Raw genomic sequence first — 19,308 nt, forward strand, 5'->3', positions numbered from 1 at the left:
ATTATTATTATTATATCGATAATTATTATTATTACTCCTATTATCCTACTGAAACAAAATGAATGCTGTAGCCTAAGGGTGCAAAGGATGAGTGATATATTTGAACCAACGCCAATCGGGAATCGTTTTAGTAACATGTTAAGTTTAGGCTGCATCAAGATCAGTGATTTATTATTCCTGAATCAAGCCACATTCCCCATCTTGCTTTCTTGCGCTAACCTATGTATGACTGAAAGAGCGCGGCTTATAATCGTGTGGAATGTGGATTAAATGTGTTTGCTACTAAGAAGCTTAAACTGTTAGAAGAAGTATTGATTTTGTTTGACGAGTTCTCACTAAAATCAAATGCATTAACGACGAGGGTGTAAAAAATATATATATATATTCTGATGATTTTGACAATTTTTCAGAAGACAGTAACAATTGCTTGTAGTTGGCCTTTCTAACCAATAAAACATAATGCTTTTAAGGGACCCGCGATTTCTGGCTTGCCTAATTTGCGACGTGCGTGTGAGATTTGATTCGGGAACGTTATCCTGGGATCTAGATGCAGCCTTTTGCGGAGACTCGGGCATACGCAGGTTGCTACTCCGTCTCTACGGAATCCCTATGGGATTAATCGATTGATTGAATTGATTCGCGCCAGGACAACCACCGGGGAAAAGAGATTAATTGGGTTCTAGTTTCGCCTTAACACATTGACAGCCGGCCCCGCAAAAACGCGGGATTCTGAAACTATCACTTGAATGCCAGCGAAAACGCGGCATTCTGAGAATTTCGCAAGACTGACGTATTAATTTCTGCAAAAATCACTTACGAAGAGCAAATTCCGATATTAGTATATCGTAAGCTTACGTTTCTGGTGAAACTGTTTGAAAACTTTTATTATTTTGTAACATTTTATCCATGTAACATTCAATCCTGCAAAAATAGTAAAGTACGGTCTACTTTGCCGTATGCTAAGCGAAAATAGAACCGGATATGTTTGCAACATGAAAAAATACTGTACGGAAGGAAAAAATTGGACCAGAAAATTATACCATTACTTGAAAAAATTTCGTTTTTGCAGTCACTCAAAAATAGGAGACATTGACCTGGGAAATATTTCCATCACCCATTTTTGGGTGATGTGGCACTCAAAGTGTCAAATCTTTTTTCAGTCGCCGGCGGTTAATGTGTTAAGAAAACCCCGCTTTTCGAACTGATCCAAGGAGGCAAGGAAGTGATGCGAGACCGAGGAAGAGCACTTAAAAAAGTATATATTTAGTTTTTTTTGGAACGGCGCGTACTCTAAGCGATGTTTAATGTAACATGTAGCCAATGGAAGAAACAAAAATGCTTGAGCTGTTGAACAAAAATGTAAAGGCGTCACGAAGTGCATCAGCGTGTAAGACTGGCTGAAAAGCGATCAGGAGATTTTTCCCCAATCCCTTCTTTTTGATTTTCTCTTTTTTTTATCATTATAGCGGGCTGTTAGCTTGTGAACTGTAAAATACGCTCTCTTTATTCGCAGTCATGTGGCAAAATGCACAATAATATATATATTTGTTTCGTTTTTGTGCATCGCAGCAAAGCAAGCAGTAGTTGACTTTGTTTGCTCCTCCCTCACCTCTCATTCTCTCTTTCTCTCTTATCGTATTAATATAAAAGAAGAAACCCCGAAAAGACATTATTCATTGTTGAAGAGGGAGGAGAGAGGGAGGGGATATGATTAAGAACTATTATTACCGTAACACTCTGAAAAAAGATAGGCAGTTGTTGTATTCGGACAACGAAACAAAAAAAAAGCGGAACAATACGAGCGAAGATTGCTAACACCCAAACTATATTTAAAAAAAACACACCCACATTAAAACCACAGGCAGTAAAAGGCATAATACGAATAACGATAGTTATAATGCAAGCAAACTAGACGAAAACTAACAATGAGATGATAGAAAAGTGTGGACGCGTTGGGGATAGCAGTTGGATAAATCAGATGCGGGAGGAAAATGCCACTTGCAGTAGTTCGAAAATGGCACTTGTTGGGACGTGAGTAGATAGGTAGCAAAGAAGAACGTTATATATTAAAAGAAAAGAAAAGGCTTTTTTACGTTGGATAAAGGATAAAAACGAAAGAGAGATAGAAAGCGGAGAACTGGAGAAAGTAGAAACGAAGAACGGGCGCAGAGGGCTTATTGGAGGGGGTGAAATTAATTTAAATAAATAACTCATTAATAGCATGCAGACGAGCCAACACGAAAACCGTTGCTGAAGTGAGTTTTCTTTCTGATCCTGATTAGCAGTTTTTCGCGCGCGCTCTCTCTCTCTCTCTTTCTCTCTATTCGATTGGAGTCAAACCGTGGCACAAGGACCGGAAAACACCAGATTGGGGGTTGTTTCGATCTGTTTAGGGGTGCATATTTCACCCCTTGTATCCGATTCAACCCTGTGAAGATTTGTAATTTGTTCTTTTTTTTTAAACCTAATAGCTAACATTAAAAAATCAATAAAAAAACACACACAAAAACTGAAATTATTATTGAACGTCCATTAGTTAGCGTTTTATTTCCTATTTCCGAACCATTCCCAGCGTTTTCATTCATTCAGTGACGATAAATCCAATTTCGGGTGCTTCGAATGGACAAAAGGGCGTGCGGTTGCTTCACGCGGTTATTCGCACAAGAACACGTTCGCCTCGCGTAAAGACGCTTTATTAACTTTCTTGAAGATACATTTAAGCGGATGTGGGGTCGCATTAATGCCCCCCCGGAGGGCAGTGAAAAATGCATCAAACAGAGCACCCGCCACACTTGGATCGATGGAGGTTTTGATACGAGTTTATTTTAGTTTTTTTCTTTTGCAAAACGCCCCTCGGGTTTTCCTGCGCAGCAACGAACCACTGCAACCGCAAGCATAAACGAACGCCGCGGTCACGTTGCGGGCCTTCTTATCTCTTATTGCGAAAGCTTCCATTCCATTTGCCGTTGTGTTTCGTAATTTCGTTCCCGTCTAAAACGAAGCATTGCCTGCATAAAATGTTCGAGTGCCAGCGTTTTTTGCTCATGCTCTTACGATTGCATCCAGAAACGAATTTTGATTCTGCCGCAAAACAGAACGCACCCTCGCAAAAGGACCCGTTTGGAGATGATGGACACACTCAATCCTACCGCAGCATATGCAGCCCTTCGAAAGGGGATAGGACCGAATCGAATAAATAACAATCACGCACAACCGATAGAGATGGAAGGAATATTTATATGACCGATAGTTATACAGACAATAATGGCAATAATATTAGTTAATAAGTATGCTTGGGGGCTATTGCGTGTGTGTGTCTTGTTTTGTTTAAACTAATTTGGTTGCCAACCGGAAGTTAGCGACAGATCAACAGCGAGAAACATAAAAAACGTACTAATTTAGGTTATGAAATTACAGCACCCGATAAAGAGGGGGGGAGGGGGGGATTTTGGTTGCCTTTCCCTATCTCTCTCTCTCTCTCTCTTTCTCGCTCTCTCCCTCTATCTCTCTCTTACCACCGTTGTGGTCTGCCTAAGCCGCAGCATAACAATAACGAACCCCGGGCACGGGAAGAGCCTGGAGAGTATTATCCTTCTGTGCGCGCCGGGTTGTGAGGTTAGGTTTTGTTCGTCGGGCTCATTCCCCCCCTATACACACACACGTACACGCACACAAATACACAGACACACACTCGACTGGACGCACGCCATATTCCAGAGCACGAATCCCGGCAGCAAACGCACACACACGCACGCACGCGCATGAAGGCAACATTAAATCATCGCATCCTTGGTGCCCCACTGCGCCAGGACCTCCTCGTAACCGTGCTTGGGTGTGTCCTCGGGTGCGCGGCTGCTTCGATGGTGGTGCTTCGATTTCTTGCTGTGCTTCTTCCTCTTCTGCTGCTGATCATCCGGATGTTGGCCACTGGCAGTTTCGTTCTCGCCGGGTGCGGGATCTCCACCACCCGACGGTCCTTCCTTCGCGTGACCGCCTCCAGTGCCCTTCTGCGGGCTTGGTTCGTCGATCAAAAGCATCATGGCGTCGTCTCCGCCCTGTTCTCGCTTCGGTGTGTGCTTCTTGCCACTCTTGGACGTCTTCTTTCGCTTCGGTTTGTCCTCGCCGAGCGGCACATCCGGGCGGGTTTCACCCTTCGAGTGTTTCTCCGTCCGGTGATGGTGCCGACGATGCTGGGGAGCTTCCACCAACGCACCGGAAGTCGGTGCTTGAGTGACCGGATCCTCGCGAGTGGCCAAACCCGCGCTAGCTACAGGTTTTCGCTTCATTTCCCCACGGTAGCTGTCCTCCATCGGGCTGTGTAGGTTAGAAAATCGATCAGGACGATTAACACGACACGCTAGAATTGAAACACGAATTGGAAGCGGACTTACGCATCCAGATCGATATCCAGCGCCCGGTGGGGATCATTCGGGTCGGCGTTGTTCTTGTCCTCGGTATCCGACAAAATCGCACCCTCAGGCAACTCAATCACCGTGTTCACCACGTGCAGTGGTTTTGGATCTGAAGAGATATGGCAAAAAGGAGATTAACAAACCCCGTGGCTACGTTTATTCACCCTCCTCCGGCATTACCATCGCTTTCCGAATCAGACTCTTCCGAGTATCGCTTGCTTTTCTTGCCGTGACGTTTCGATTTCTTGCCACCTTTTTCGCCCTTCCCCTTACGGCCAGTTCCCTTCGCGACGAACACCCGCCCAGATCGGTCGGTGTCCAGGAGATACTTATCGGAGCGTTTCGTGGCTGCAAACGAAAAAGGAACCGTTAGTACGTGAAGACGTTGCTGTCCACAAAGGATCGAGGGGATACGTACAATGTATCTGCAGCGGTACCTCGAGCGCTATCTCGGCAATCGGAATGTCGTCGTAACCATCGAGTGAACCAGCTGGTTGGTGATACTCGGCGTTTCCGGTCGATGTCTTCGTTTTGGCCGGTTTCAGATAATTGGGATTGTTCGTTTGCTCCAGCAAGCGCGCTTTTCGCATCTGTGGGAGATGAAAGAACACGGATAAGAGCCGTCCAGCAAGGTGCGTTATCATAACCTCACCTTATCGAGCTCTTCCTGCGTGTACTCGATCCGCTTGTACGATCGCGAGCCTCCTCCACCACCACCGCCACCATTCGTCTCCCGTTCACCAGTGCCACCTCGGCCACCGGATTCGGAAGCCAAAAAGAGCGGAAACTTATCGTCATCACTCGACCCATCGGCACTGCTCCCCGAAGCGGATGGTGGCGGTTGGTTAATCCACTCATCCAGATCGAGCTCTTCCGGTAGCTGCACCTTCCGCTGTGCTTTCGGTGCAACCGGGTTCAGCTCGCACGCAAACAGCTCCTTCATGTCAGCCGCAATCTGCTCGATTTCATCCCACGCGACACGGGCGTACGCACCTGACGTAGCGGAAGCGGTATTGCCGGGTTCCGTATCTGGTTCACCTTCACCCGGTAGCGAGCCGGAAACATCCGGCGTGAGTTCGACCAACCCACCGTCGGGTTTTGCGTCCGATTCTGCACCCAACGAGTCCCTGAGCAGCTGCACCAGGAAGAACACGGAGCTGGCCCGTTCCTGCACCTCGATATCGGCGGAACTGAGGAACCCGCGCAACCCCGCGTGTAACCCCTGACAATGCCGATCGATGGCGGGTGCGTCCCGCTGGCCAACGGCTTCCCCGATCAGGTAGGCGAACAGCTTCAACGCGTTCTGCACGTACACCGCCTGGATGTGGCCTGCGACCGGTTTTGGTTGCAGCAGCACGCCGAGTGTCCGCTCGGGGCCATCCAAATGGGCAGCGAACTCACCCACGATCCAGGCGGCCGCATACAACACCTCCTGCATCGTACCATTTGGGGAAGCCGTCACCGGGTATGTCTCCAACAGGGACGCCATTTCGTTAACGGCAAACACCCGCACGGCTTGGACACGGATCGCCACATCCAGCAGCTGGGCCGCAATCAACCGACCGTGTCGTGAGCCCGATTCGAGCAGAATCAACTCAACCAACACCGTGAGGTACCACTCGAAGTTGGTCACGTACTGGTACGAGCCCTGTGAGCAGATCTCAATCACTTTGTAAAGTAGCTCATCACGATACGACGAACCCTCAGCTCGTTCCATATGCCCGAGCAGGCGGCGTACGATCTCCATCAGGTTCTTCTTCGAGACCATACCGTACAGCAGATCGAGCGCTCGCAGCCGAATCGATTCGTCCTTATCGTCCAGACACGCCAGAATCAGGTCCTTGTGTGTCTGCACGCTCTTCGGGTGCGTCTTCAGGATCTTCGACATCGCTAACAGACCGAGGTATTTCACTGCGATGAGATGAAGTGACAAGAAAGTGTCGTGAGGGATCGGTTCGTTTTCGTCTACTTAGCAGGCGAAACTACTTACGGTTCTGATCTGAATCCTCGATCAGGATGCGCAGCTTCTGCACGCACAGCTGTATGGAAGCGCTATGGTTAGGCATGCCGCTGCTGATGCTGATTAGCACCGCGATCACGGTGTTGATGCATTCGTACAGCAGACTCATAGCCGAGGTGCTGGAGAATGGAAAGCAAAAAAGTGTAAGCAACCGCTTGTCGAACTTCTGCTAGGATGGGCTCGTTAGCGCTACAAAGCACCCACTAGCAAACGGCTTAATGGCTTCATTCTACGGGTGTTAACGTTGACCGCTCATACAGCTTGGAACGTTTTTTAATTCTTCTTTTATGCAGCACTTTCTTCCTGTTCTTGATCATCGAGAGGGGTTTGTTTTTAGTTATGGTATTTCTTCTGATGTTGGAATACAAGATTCACTACATTCAATTCTCAAAATAAAACTTGCTTTAAGGCTTTCAACCCTAAGTACTATAGCTCAATTAACGTTACGGCAATGTACTTAATTTCACTCCTAGTTGTTCTAGCGTTTCGAACTCTTATGATATTATAATTTGATTATCTTATATTTAAAAATGTAACTTCTATAGAAGCCTTCATAAGCTCATGTGAAACTATAATAAATTTATAGTAATTCACACAATAGTTGCTAACCATCTGATCTAATCTAGAATTAATACCAGCACTCTACTGGGTAAGGATCACTTTAATCTCTCAATACCTCATGAAGGAGTCCAATACTACACGTAGGCAAAATAAAACGACTTAGAAGGAATTCCCTAACCAATATTGAATTTGCTGCACGCTAATTGGCTACAATTACGGGTTAATTAAAGAGACCTCTATACTCAGAAGTCAATTCCACACTCGATCTAGCTCCATAGTTACTTAAAAAACGTGCCCCTCAACATATTACGTCCAATCGATGAGCGGCCTACGCCTTGGAAGCAGTACTAGCTGGGGGTGGAAGGATATAAAGATACATCATTGAACTTGCCTATGGATTAAATTGGTCAACGGTTCAATTAGCTTTTTGCCTAATCGGGGTTCTAGCGGAGTTAAAGCACCAAACTGGAAGTAAACAGAAACGAAAGAAAAGAAACTCGATTTTAGCGGCAAGAAAATGGCAAAACCTCTTCCCCACTTAATGTGACGGCGCGACTACGCAGGCATTGGGGCATGTTTCCCTGAGCGTTGAGCCAGTTTCTCAACCGCACGATTAGCCCTAAACCCAATCGAAAAAGACACGCTTTATGGGGTTTGGTTTTTTTGATAACGCCCCACGGGGAAACGAAACGCGATTAACGCCAACCGGCGTCTCATCCGGCGTGTGACGATCGAGCAAGCGGAAGCACGGGAGCACCAACATCCTACGGGAAGCGTCCTCGAGCAGCGCGCGTGTGTGTGTGTTTGAGTTAACGCAAAAAAAGAGCGAACCTGGAAATGAGCTCGATCAGTGGATGCGTCAGTTTCTTGCCCAACGCCGGCTCGATAGCGGTCAGGCTGGCAAACTGTGGTGAAAACGAACGTGAAACGTGAAACAAATGTCCGTAAGAAGCCCCCTCCCACCCTTGCGGACTAAACCCTAAAAACCCTCCCAAATCCGTCCCCACCACTCACCAGCTTGATGATCTTGATCAACATCCAGTTGTTGGTGGACGTGGTCATAAGCTTAAAGAAGATAGGCGCCAACGAAAGGTAGTTTTTGGGGTTCTTCCGTGCCAGCTCGCAGATCACGTTAACCGCCGCCGACTGGACACTCGGATCCGGATCCTCCAGCTTCTCCTTCAGCTTCGGGAACGCCGGCCGGAGCGCTTCCGGGTATCGCAGGAACACTTTGTACATCATCAGGACAGCCTTCATGCGCAGGTACGGCTTCGTGGAGCTCATCTGCCGGTGGGAAGCGTCAGAAAACGTTACATCCATGCGTGTCAATCACACGGCACACGGAAATCACACGCCCATTTACCAGCGTCATGATGTCGTTCGCGAGATCCCGCGACAAATCCGCCGAGATGAAGCAACTCAAGCCGGACAGCGCCACGCCGGCATCGTACTGGTTTGTCGAGCTGAGATCCTTCCGGATCATGTTCGTCGTCAGCATCAGCAGCTCGCTGTCCGGATGAAAGCATTGGCTCGCGGCGAGGTACCCGATCCGCTTGCACGTGAACCGGTTCGAGCTCATCACCTCGATGATGTTGAAGCCGGCCCACGAGATGTCGTAGCCGCACATCTGCAGGTAGGTCAGCTTCGCGACCGCGTTGCTCTTCACGTTGATATTGTCCTGTCGCAGCTCCTGCTTGATCTCTTCGATGCACTGCGCGATGTACCGGGCCTGAAACGGGTCGGAAATGAAGTAACGCCGATCGGCACGACACAGCAGCTTCCGCAGCGCCGGGGAGGCCACTCCGAGCAGCTCCATCCCGGCTGGCGATTCGGTTACGAGTGCGTCCGGGGCATGGGTCCAGAAAAATCGGCCCCGGATCCGCATCACTTACCTCGTTATCTTTGTTGTTCCGAATGCCGCGCACCAGATCGGTGAGGTTTTTGTCGAACATCCGCTCCAGGTTGCCCTTGACCATTTTCAGCGCCATCGCGGTAACCGGTGGCAGCCCTCGCCGGCTCGCGGATGGGTCAGTTTGATGGGGTGGGGGTGGTTGTGGTGGTGAGGAACCGGGTTGAGGGGGCGCGGCCGTTTGGCGGTTGATTGTGTTGGCGCGGGTTAGCCCGAAAAAGGGTCACTTTTGCTTGCCAGGGTGCCAGCTCAGAGCGTGTCCGCGTCACCGGGCGTACCAGCGTGGCATTGTCCGGTTCCGAGGGCCGGTTTTCCGAGGGTCACACACACACACACACACACGCTTCCCACACACGGCTTCCCTTGTCGCTTTCTTCCGCTTTCACAGCACGCTCCTGCTGACGGCGGTGAATAAACTCGCCCACGCACGCACGCACGCACACAGCCGCAGCGACGGTGGAAAAGCAAAACCCACCGCAACACGATAAGGTCCTTGCACGGTATTTAGCTCACCTGGCCGATGGAGTAGCGTTCCAAGGGACACCAGGACACCTGCGTTCCCAAGGACGAGCGTGTTATGGACCGTGGATATGCACAAGCTGGAAAACGGAGCCCGTGGCTGCCAGCGACTTTTCGTTGTGTACCGATAAACATTCGCTCGACGCCACGGAAATGATGATCTGTCAAATCGACGGCGGCTTTGGTCGATTTTTTCCCCTGCTCGTGAGCCCGCTGGTGCGAGCGAGAGAGAGAGAGAGAGAGTGAGCCCTCATCCACGTCGATACGGGCTGCGGCCGACCGCACGGAGCGCACGCGGGCGTGTGAGCGAGAGAGCGAAGACGTACGTCTTTGGTTGGCTGCACTCGACGTCGACGAACACGAGCACGAGGAATCGATGAAAAAAAACGCTGCTGCTGCAAATTCCGAACGGTGTTGGAATGGCAAGTGCGCTCGCGTGCGCGTATGTGTGTGTGCGCACACCACTGTGCATAATAAAGGAAAGTCATCCTTGCTTTCTTTCAACATATGTTGGCGAGAGCTGTCACATTGGTCGATTATTTGGCGGCATGGCGAATGATGGGGCAGCTTGCATTTGTCAGAGCAGCTGCCTCGTGCATTTATTGTACATACACTTTTTTTCCCGTGCTGATTTGTATGCTCCCTGATGCACGTGCACATGTATGTATGCACGGTTAAAATGTGCGATTATGCTCTGCTTATTCGGAGCGTTTTGCGGTTTAACAGGGCATAGAAATGTGATTTTTTGTGTGCACACAACGAGTTTTAAGGATAAATAGAATTTATTTAAAAGCATCATATAATTTATCGAAACAGCGATTTTTAATTTCTGGTTTTAGCAAGTTTATCACCCTTTACTGTCAAGTGCAAATGACGAAACGATAAGAGCTAAAAACATAAACATTAACCAACAGATGAAAATGACATTAATTTTTTATTTGTAGCATGCCATGATCTTTTGAAAATGAATAAGAATATGGCTAGCAAATCGAAGAAGAGCAATGTTAAAACAATCAAAAGAAGGATGAATTTAAAATTTAAAATCCGGTTATCGAGAAAACATCACTTTCATGCTGCTTTTTGCGAAATGTTTTGCATAGATATATTTCGCAGCATAATATCATTTTATTTATATATCTTCTAACATATAAAAACACTCAGATTCAAAGGTAGGTGTTGTCATTTTTCCACATTTTTTCGTGGTTCGTCACAATTAAGGCTAATCCCTTAGTTCGTACTGCCATTAGTGTCACCGTTTCCGTTGGTGTTGCTGTTTCCGTTTGTAACAGTACTAGCCTGTGCTGCAACATAGTCGAACAGAGCGCCTTGTGTGAGTATTCCCACGATTTTTTCTTTCGCAACTCCATCTGAAAGCAAAAGTTACCGGTTTGAAAATCTATTGCTATTTTCACCCAGCGCTGGCAGCTTACCAGACAATTCCTTGCGAGTAACCATCAGGAAGCTATCTTTCTCCAAAATGCGAGACGCACGACCCACACACTCCTCGTGGTCGATCTTAACAAACTGCTTGAAGATGGCACGACGTACCAGGTCGGTGGGTTTCGCTAAACGATTCAACAGTTTGCTCAAAAGATTCGGCAGGTGAACGACTCCTTTGACGACCCTGAATAACGAAGTGAATGTCAGTTAACCAGCCTTATCGTGGTCCTTACCAAACAAGAATGAACTTACCCATTCTCATCCACCACCGGGAGGTGTGATCGGTTGTTCTGCTTCATCGTCGCAATAGCTTCACTGATCGGTACGTCATCTCGCACGGTAATCAACGACTCCAGGGGCAAAGAGCTGACCTTTTCGTCCCACCAACTGTTGGTCAAGTAATAAAGGTTTTGGTGTTTGTAGTTCTTCAAGATAGAAAATTTCCTCGAGCCGACTCACGTTTGATTATGACAGTTCTCCGATTCCTTGAAGTAACGCGCCTCCATCCAATTGTCTGACACGAACTTCGTCAGGTAGTTGCGGATGTTGTCTGGCAGAATAACGACGCAATTCTGACCCTCACCGAGCTCCTTGGCGGCTTCAAGAGCAACATACAAATTACCTCCACTGCTGCCTCCACACAGTAACCCTTCATCCCGGATGAGACGTCGTGCAAGTGGCAGAGCCTGACGATCATTGAACTTATACCACCGATCGACCACAGTGCGGTCCAACACGGTTGGCAGAAAGTCGTATCCAACACCTTCAACCTCGTAGAAGCTCACTTCCGACCGGTTAAGCTCTTCCGGTTCAGCCAGGATCGATCCTTCTGGATCAGCAGCGATCACCTTACAGCTTGGACAAGCCTCTCGGATCTTACGCCCAATTCCGGTCATGGTACCACCCGTTCCGGTACCAATCACGACCATATCCACACGACCCTCGAGTTGCTGCACAATCTCAGCACCAGTTCCGTCGTAGTGAGCTAGAGGGTTACCGGCGTTCCGGTATTGGTCAAGTATGACCGAATCCGGGATGGAACGTTGCAGACGTTGCGACACCGCAATCAGGCCCTCAGGTGAGTCGAAGGCAGCCTCAGTCGGTGTTCGGATCACCTCAGCACCGAGAGCCTTGAGGGTGTCCACCTTCTCGTTCGACATCTTCTCAGGCATCACGATCAGACAGCGGTAACCCTTGGCAGCCGCGGCCATTGCTAACCCGATGCCGGTGTTGCCAGATGTTGGTTCGATGATGGTGCAACCCGGTTTGAGCAATCCGTCACGTTCCGCCTCCAGAACCATTCGTACGCCAATTCGATCCTTGACCGAACCACCTGGGTTGAGAAACTCACACTTGGCATCTGGAACAGGTCGTCATATTACTAAATTTACCAGTTATGTTTAAGAGGATCTTTAGAGTGATATACTCAAAAATCGAAGGATATCAAAATCAACTCTTAGACATCAGAGACATCGTGCACGTATAAAATGTTCAAATGGGCATGATATTAAAATCAACATGATGTTGAGACGATCTTTTTCGATGATTTTACCAAACGAACTCTTCATCTGGCTAATACTTACAGACATTGCATTTCAGGCCGAAAGATTGAGGAATTTTGTTAAGTTTCACTAGCGGCGTTCCTCCGACGGCTTCCAAAATCGTGGGCAGTATGTCCGGCTTGGGAGTGCTAAAAGTATAACGAACATAACACCAAAGGGTTAACCAACGATCGGTTCACCAAAACAAAACCCTGACACTGAATTACCCGGGAATTACCGCATGAAATTATCATTATTGCTACTTGACTTGAATGTGGTGTGGTCGATCAGACAAACAACCGCAGTGTCGCTCAATACCGTCAGAAACAGGCAGCGAATGACCCCTCATTACGAGCTGCTAAGGAGGGATCACAACATTATCGCCAAGACCTAGGCCACAGGCGTGAACCGTTACCGTAACACGCCCATCTCTGCGGGGTGGCTAAGCCAAGCGCATGTGTTTGTTGTTTTAGAACGTTTCAAAACGACGCACGTGGTCGGGAGAACTATGACGTTTCGCCAACAAACATGACGGAACAATTCAAAATATGCTATCCATTTGGCGCCAAATTTGTGACAACTCACGAACGTTGTACAATACCGCAAAAATAATTGCTTTGGATGAATTTCATGCTAGAAGATATTTTTCATACGTTATCATACACCTACGGATCTGCTCGGTAGAGCATAACGTACATTGCGCTTCTGTTTTGACTATCAGTTCCGGCTCACCCGTGTCCGCCAGTGAACCATAGTTAGGTGTAATCAAAAACTGCCGACGGCTCGTATGATTTTTTTAGTAAAATATTTGCGTAACAAAGAAGGCAGAGGAAGCGTGGCTCCCTTTCAGGAGTGGTAACAGAGTCGGTACCACGTGTAGCATAACGAGGCGGGACTCGACCATGATCCCTGACCCTGCGAGGTCCCGACACGAGCTCTACCGGCTTTGAGCGTGTCTACGGCGGTTGCCATTTCTCGACGGTGTACCGGCAACACTATCTGAACTCTGTTTCTAGTTGACGCAAGTTGGGTTCTGTTTTTTTCGCGTAAATTATTTGTTTTAGTCAAACGTTTCTTGTTATTTTTTTGCTACTTATCTCGTGCGGAATAAATGTAATCAGTAGTTTTTGAAGCGATATTGGAACATACATTCCATGATGTTCAGTTAAAATGATATTTCAACAAGTTTGCTACGAAACATTGAATACTGTCAACTTTAATTTGAGATTTATTATTATTATTATTATTTATTTAGGAACGGCCAGGCTGTATTGAGAATTTGAGATTTATCAAAAATATTTTTTTGAAAAATAGATAATAGTACATGTGACATAAAAATCAAGATAAAAATATGACATTAAATCACGTACTATAGGGTTCAATTTTGAGTAAAGTAATAATAAATGACACCATTTATTGAATATGTAAACGCTAACGAACGTATAATCGCTGTCGTAATTCCAGTTTTAAATGTTCATTTAATTATTTGAGTTGCGAAAATCAACTTGCACAATTCAATGGAGAGGAAGTAGTTTCGAACACTTCGAAATAGTTTACAAGGATCAAACACAATAAAGGTAAGTTGTCTCGCTGTATCTGTGCATACTTACAGCGGCAAATGGTTATGTGGGTTCGGTTTCGCCGTAGCATCCGGCCAGGTGCACCGAGACGGTTGATCGGGCCGAATAAAGTTCGCCATCACATCCTGCGAGTCCTGTTCTGGGGTGGGCTTCTGTTTGGATCCCACCGCCAAGTTCCCATGCATGGGGCAATTCCGATGGCTACCAGTGCTGGTCATTTTTCTGCAGATGGTTGATTGAAAAATGCTTCTTTTTCTCTCTCTCTCTCTCGAACACGCTACACCCACAATCGGATGCACAAGAAAGGATGCACAAAAAAGGATGCACCGGTTGTCACACGCACACTACCCACTCAGGCTCAGGTATATCGAGGGGATTGCTTGGCACACGCGGTTTAAAAAGGACAAAAAGAAGGCAAACAAAAGACACCACCACCGCTTAGGAAGCACCAGGAAACGCACTCTGCTCAAGCTCTTGGCCAGCAGTCAAATGACGCGAGCCTCTCACAGTTCTAGGGCCTTTAAACCGTCAGAGGAAACTCGCTGCTGCATGCGTGTGGGTGCGCGGTTTTGTGCCAGTGTTGGTGGTCAGCTCTTTCCTCGCCACAAGCCCTCTTAGACCAGCCTCCAAACGGGAGATCTATGCGGTATGATTTCGCGACTAAATTGGACGATCAGTAGGGCAGTGATCACCATCATCACCACCAGTTAACGGAGTTGGGTCAGGAAATGACATGTGGTCAGTTTACGGTGGCTGTGGTTAGGTGATAACTGACCGGCGATGTACACGCGATTTCCATCACCAACACCATTTGTGGTTGCTATGGAGCTGGTTTGGGAAGTTATCATCAGTTGGGCTCTAATTACCCGCTACCAGACGTGTAGCAGCATCACCAAAGCGAAGGGTTGCCTGAAAAGTACTTCACTTCGGATGTTTATTTTTCAAACATTAGGTGTCTGTTGCTTTAAAGCATGTCCTGTTCGTCACATTGTCGAGTTTTAATTAATGCAAATAATTTTACTGTAATTTTATTTTTAATGTAATTTAATGTTACGCTGGTGGATCTAGTTAGGATATTTCTTTCATCTCATACACAGCATTTAAAAAATCCCATAAAATGAATCTTTAATCTTTATTTGCTTCGTTTCTTCATCTATTAGATTAAAGCTAGAAAAATGAGGAACCATTTGTTCTAAAATAAAAACCAACAGCGCCATCTATGGGAGAACAGTGAGACATCAAACAATTCAAAAAGTCTGAACTATCCTTTGTGTTGTGATATGAAGAAATTAGCATTGGGTTCGACACTTTTAAATCTACCCTTTAACATCATACTGGTGAACCTGTAACAGGAAGGTCCTGCCTCAATTTGGCAAGCTGCATTGAGCGCATTCTTCGTTCCATCCTTTCCATCGTCATTCATCACATCTTCGTTCTCCACGCTTCGTTTCCCCATACTGTTACTCTTATGCATTCTCTTACCATATTTACCATACGGTTTCTTTGCATACTTTCACCCCCAATTGCGCCCAGCATCGCAGTGCTCGTGATTTTCCCATGAAAACGTCCCTTCGATGGATCTTATCGCCGAACCGCATTGTTTCTGATAAGCCACAATGCTATCCCAACCGCACAGTGTGACGTTTAGTGTTGACTGCGGTTTTGTTCCGCGATTGGAACGCTCAATCGTTTACATGAGCTGCTGTGGAACCCGCCGGTGTGAACGACCGCGCTTAATTTGTCTGACGCAATTGTAGTAGTTCGATTACGTTGACTCTTCGCTCGTCCAACTGTCAAATGATTTTAATTTTACCTATTAGTGGGTCTTGTAAAAGAACGATCTGTTATAACGATCTCACACGCGTTTGCGGACCAGAGAAGAACGAGTTGAACGAGTTAACCGGGCTGATAGTGCAGGTGTATGGGTGCTGCTGCAGCTCAGCCCAGCAACATGACGCGTTATCGCGTTATCACTTTTCTGCCAAAACAAAAAAACAACCGCTCCGGTGATGACGTATCGTCGCGCGCGTGCAAATAAATCAGGTGCGAGTGATACCGGATGAACGCGCGTCACGGCGTTCATTCGTCGAATGGCGGCAATTGTGCGCCCTATTGGGGGTTCATTCGCATGCTGGCCGACCTCCCCTTAGAGGCATTTGGACATCGCTGAATCATCACCGGTATCCAAAGGAGCAGAGAAGTAGAAAGTGAAAATGACGTGGCGTTCGTCGTTCGATCTTCGACATAATATAGCATTTTGGGTACGCTAAAATGTGCTCCCCTTCATTACTAGCTGTTTGGTATCAGGAAATGGCATGATGTTTAATTGCTTAATTTGAACGTCGCTTCGGTGGAGTGACCCAACCTAGAGCTGGAACGCCACAGATGGCCGGCAAGGGCCAACTCGTGGTATCGTTCGGTGTTCGATGATAAGGTACACGAGCCGTGTCTTGCCCAATCATGGCACCACATTTCCGGCTTAGTCATGCTGAACAAACCACAAGCTGGTGGTGCGAAAAAATGGAAATGCACACTTGCTCAATTTTTGATCTGTTTTTCGTTGCACACGCTCACACCACGGTAGGTCAGTGCGGTGTTGGTGCAGGCTATAAAAACCATGATGCAATGATGCATTAAATAATTCTCTATCGCCCAGGATTATCTTATTGCAATTTTCGCAAGAATAAAATTGTCACTGACCCGATGACTCAAAGCATTAAACAACCGTTAACATGGAACCGGGAAAAGCAATAAACTTGGTGATGTATATTTCCCACCCGAACGATTTAAAGTGCACAATTCATTCACTCTCCTAGCAATCTCGAGTGTTGAGTGCGTCATTGATTTCAAATGACGCCAATAGCCCTCAATATTTATGAGCTATGACAAGCCGCCATCTACCGGGAACTAAGTAATCATTATTGAGAACAAAAAAGACACTTTCCATAAAATCAGCTCGGTTCAACCCACAACGGAAGTGGTTGCGGTTGATGTTCCAAAGGGTCTTGCGTTCTCCCAAGGATGCCGCGACGAAGCTGATAAGCCTTTACGAGCTCGACAGGAGCTTCCGTTAGCCGGCATCGATTGATAACGGCCTGTTGGGCAAGCAGTTCGCAAATGCAAGCTAACAAACAACGCAACCATTACTCATGGTTCAGCTGAGCGAGTTTATGGCATTTCTAGAATGCACACGATTCGTAAATATGACGTTGTAAATGCGGGGTTTTCCGAATACGAATTTAATGCTCCATGCTCTAGGTCACGTAGAATGCGCTTGGGTTAGTCTTTTCTTTGAAAACCGTAACGGCTCTTACGCACATGGAATGCATCCAATCATCCAGTGCATGGGAAAATCCAGGCTTCCTGGCTGATGCAACATCCGCATACTAGCTCTTCTTAATCTGCTGCAAGGCGGAGTGCATTTTTAATAGCAGTATGCAACGTCGTGGGAAATTGAGTTGCCGGGATATTGAATTTTAATACTAAATAAACAAAAATAAGGCCAATAACAAAATTAATAACCAAATATAGACAATACAAGCACATATAAGTGCGTCAATAACTGCGAAATTTTCCTTGGTTTTACTCGTAACTGTTAACTGGCTTTTACCAGGTAAGTGATTGCAAAACCATACGCAAGCAGAAATGCCTGAACTACAAAATTGTATTTATCAAATAAAAAAATGGCATCAAATCGCAATAATAAACGTTTCCTTCATGGATGAAATCTCTGTTAATGAAAAATACAAAACGGTTTTGGTTTTTTCTTCAAATGTGGGGAATGTTTATTCAAAATGAAAATAAATTTAATTTTTAATGGATGTGCAGCGAACACGAAAAGAAGATCCCGAGTTTCGTTCTCGAGATATGACACGTTCTAACACGTTTGATCGGGTTGATGCCTTCATCAAGTTCATCAAGAATGAACATTGCGCAAGCGGCAAGCTTTGAAAGCTTCAAAAAACAGCGCGAAACAAGACCGAACAGTACGCTTGCGCAATTTCAAAGGAAAAGTGTCTTCGAGAGGCGCACTTTGAACAAGAAATAACACGAATACGCGAGAAACGGTTGATTCGAACAATGACACCGTTTGGAAGAGCGATTTCATCAGCCAAAAAAAAAACAAAAAGGGGAGTGAAAACGTCACAACAAACGCTTCCAAGTATGCGTAGAGCTACGCAATTTGCCTCAAAAATTCAATTCACGAGCACGCAAGAGGGCTAAATGAACGCGTTTTTTATATTTTGGCACATCCCCACACATCCAACATCTTGGAGAAGGCTTCCAGAAGATATAACGACACACACACACTCATACATACACACAAGAGGCAGCCTGCAGCATCATGTCGTTCCTGCAACACAATGCAACCACGTGGTGTGGGAAGAAAGCGCCCAAAGGCAATCAGCTGTTTGCTCGCAGCTAGCCACGTTTATTGATGAGAAAGGTTGCTGATCGATGAATTGACAAAGTTGCCGGGTTTGGAGGAGCCTTCAGAACCCTTTCACCCCACCCCTAATGTAGGGGTCATTCGATGAGTAACCACACGCGAGTCACTGTGGTGAGGTGAATAATCGTTTATTCTCGGAATTTCCGCTCAATCACACGTCATGGAACGGGTGACGCATGACGCAATCTTTTGTTTATGATTAAACCCGCGCTCGCGTGGGGGGGTTTTTTCCGCAATTTGGTGCAGTTTTCCCGTGGAAGAAAACTCCTCCTCACGTACGCGGTCTGGTGGCGGTTAAAAACCCTCGAAGAGGACACGATTTTCGCGATCACAAGCGAACCTGGTGGGGGGGATAAACCTGCACGAACGTGTTTCCACTGCAACGGCACGTGTTCGGGCGCGATCACATTGCGAAATGTAACCGGCGTTTCTGTTGATGCTTGAGCTGCAGATTTTGATTCATCTCTCTGTCGACAAGATTTTATACAAATGCACTTGTTTCGACAGAGGGGATAAACCATCGCCGGCAGCGTTACTTGGCAGTTTGCTTTACGTTTTTACACCGAAACGTCACTTATCACACTATCACGCACGTACAACGGCTGGAATGAGCCAGCTGGGATGATTTAAAGAAAAAACTAGCACTTCACACGGGGTATCGATGATGTTCCGGGAGGACTATTACCGGGAATGATCTTGCAGCAGCTAACGCCAGACATCCACTCCGTGCTCGGTTGCTGTTGGTGGTGAAATAAGTGCACGAACAGACGGATGCCGTGCTTTTATGAACACGCTTCTCAGACGCGAAAGTTGCTTAGGTGATTCATCCATTTTTCCCTCGTTTGAATTCGCGCTCAGTTTCGATTGGCGGCGTAC

The 19,308-nt window shown here is 46.8% G+C and overlaps 2 protein-coding genes across 2 annotated transcripts; both read right to left on the reverse strand.

Moving 5' to 3' along the window:
* Nucleotides 1-2,613: 2,613 nt before the first annotated feature.
* On the reverse strand, nucleotides 2,614-9,002 carry LOC128728752 (AP-3 complex subunit delta). The gene is made up of 10 exons (XM_053822396.1): nucleotides 8,886-9,002; nucleotides 8,357-8,722; nucleotides 8,008-8,277; nucleotides 7,385-7,458; nucleotides 6,403-6,551; nucleotides 5,065-6,323; nucleotides 4,831-5,002; nucleotides 4,593-4,760; nucleotides 4,392-4,521; nucleotides 2,614-4,314 (listed from the first exon to the last, which is right to left on the reverse strand). The coding sequence occupies exons 1-10, from the start codon at nucleotides 8,979-8,981 to the stop codon at nucleotides 3,774-3,776; spliced, it is 3,225 nt and encodes a 1,074-aa protein (XP_053678371.1). The 5' UTR covers nucleotides 8,982-9,002; the 3' UTR covers nucleotides 2,614-3,773.
* A 1,614-nt stretch (nucleotides 9,003-10,616) lies between these two features.
* LOC128728753 (cystathionine beta-synthase-like protein) lies at nucleotides 10,617-14,200 on the reverse strand. Its single transcript, XM_053822397.1, has 6 exons — nucleotides 14,013-14,200; nucleotides 12,445-12,551; nucleotides 11,321-12,221; nucleotides 11,114-11,248; nucleotides 10,834-11,045; nucleotides 10,617-10,773 (listed from the first exon to the last, which is right to left on the reverse strand). Exons 1-6 carry the CDS (start codon nucleotides 14,198-14,200, stop codon nucleotides 10,649-10,651), a joined length of 1,668 nt encoding a protein of 555 aa, XP_053678372.1. The 3' UTR covers nucleotides 10,617-10,648.
* Between the last annotated feature and the right edge of the window lie 5,108 nt (nucleotides 14,201-19,308).

The sequence above is a fragment of the Anopheles nili genome, chromosome X (genome assembly GCF_943737925.1).
Source record: "Anopheles nili chromosome X, idAnoNiliSN_F5_01, whole genome shotgun sequence".
NCBI classification, from domain to species: Eukaryota; Metazoa; Arthropoda; class Insecta; order Diptera; family Culicidae; genus Anopheles; species Anopheles nili.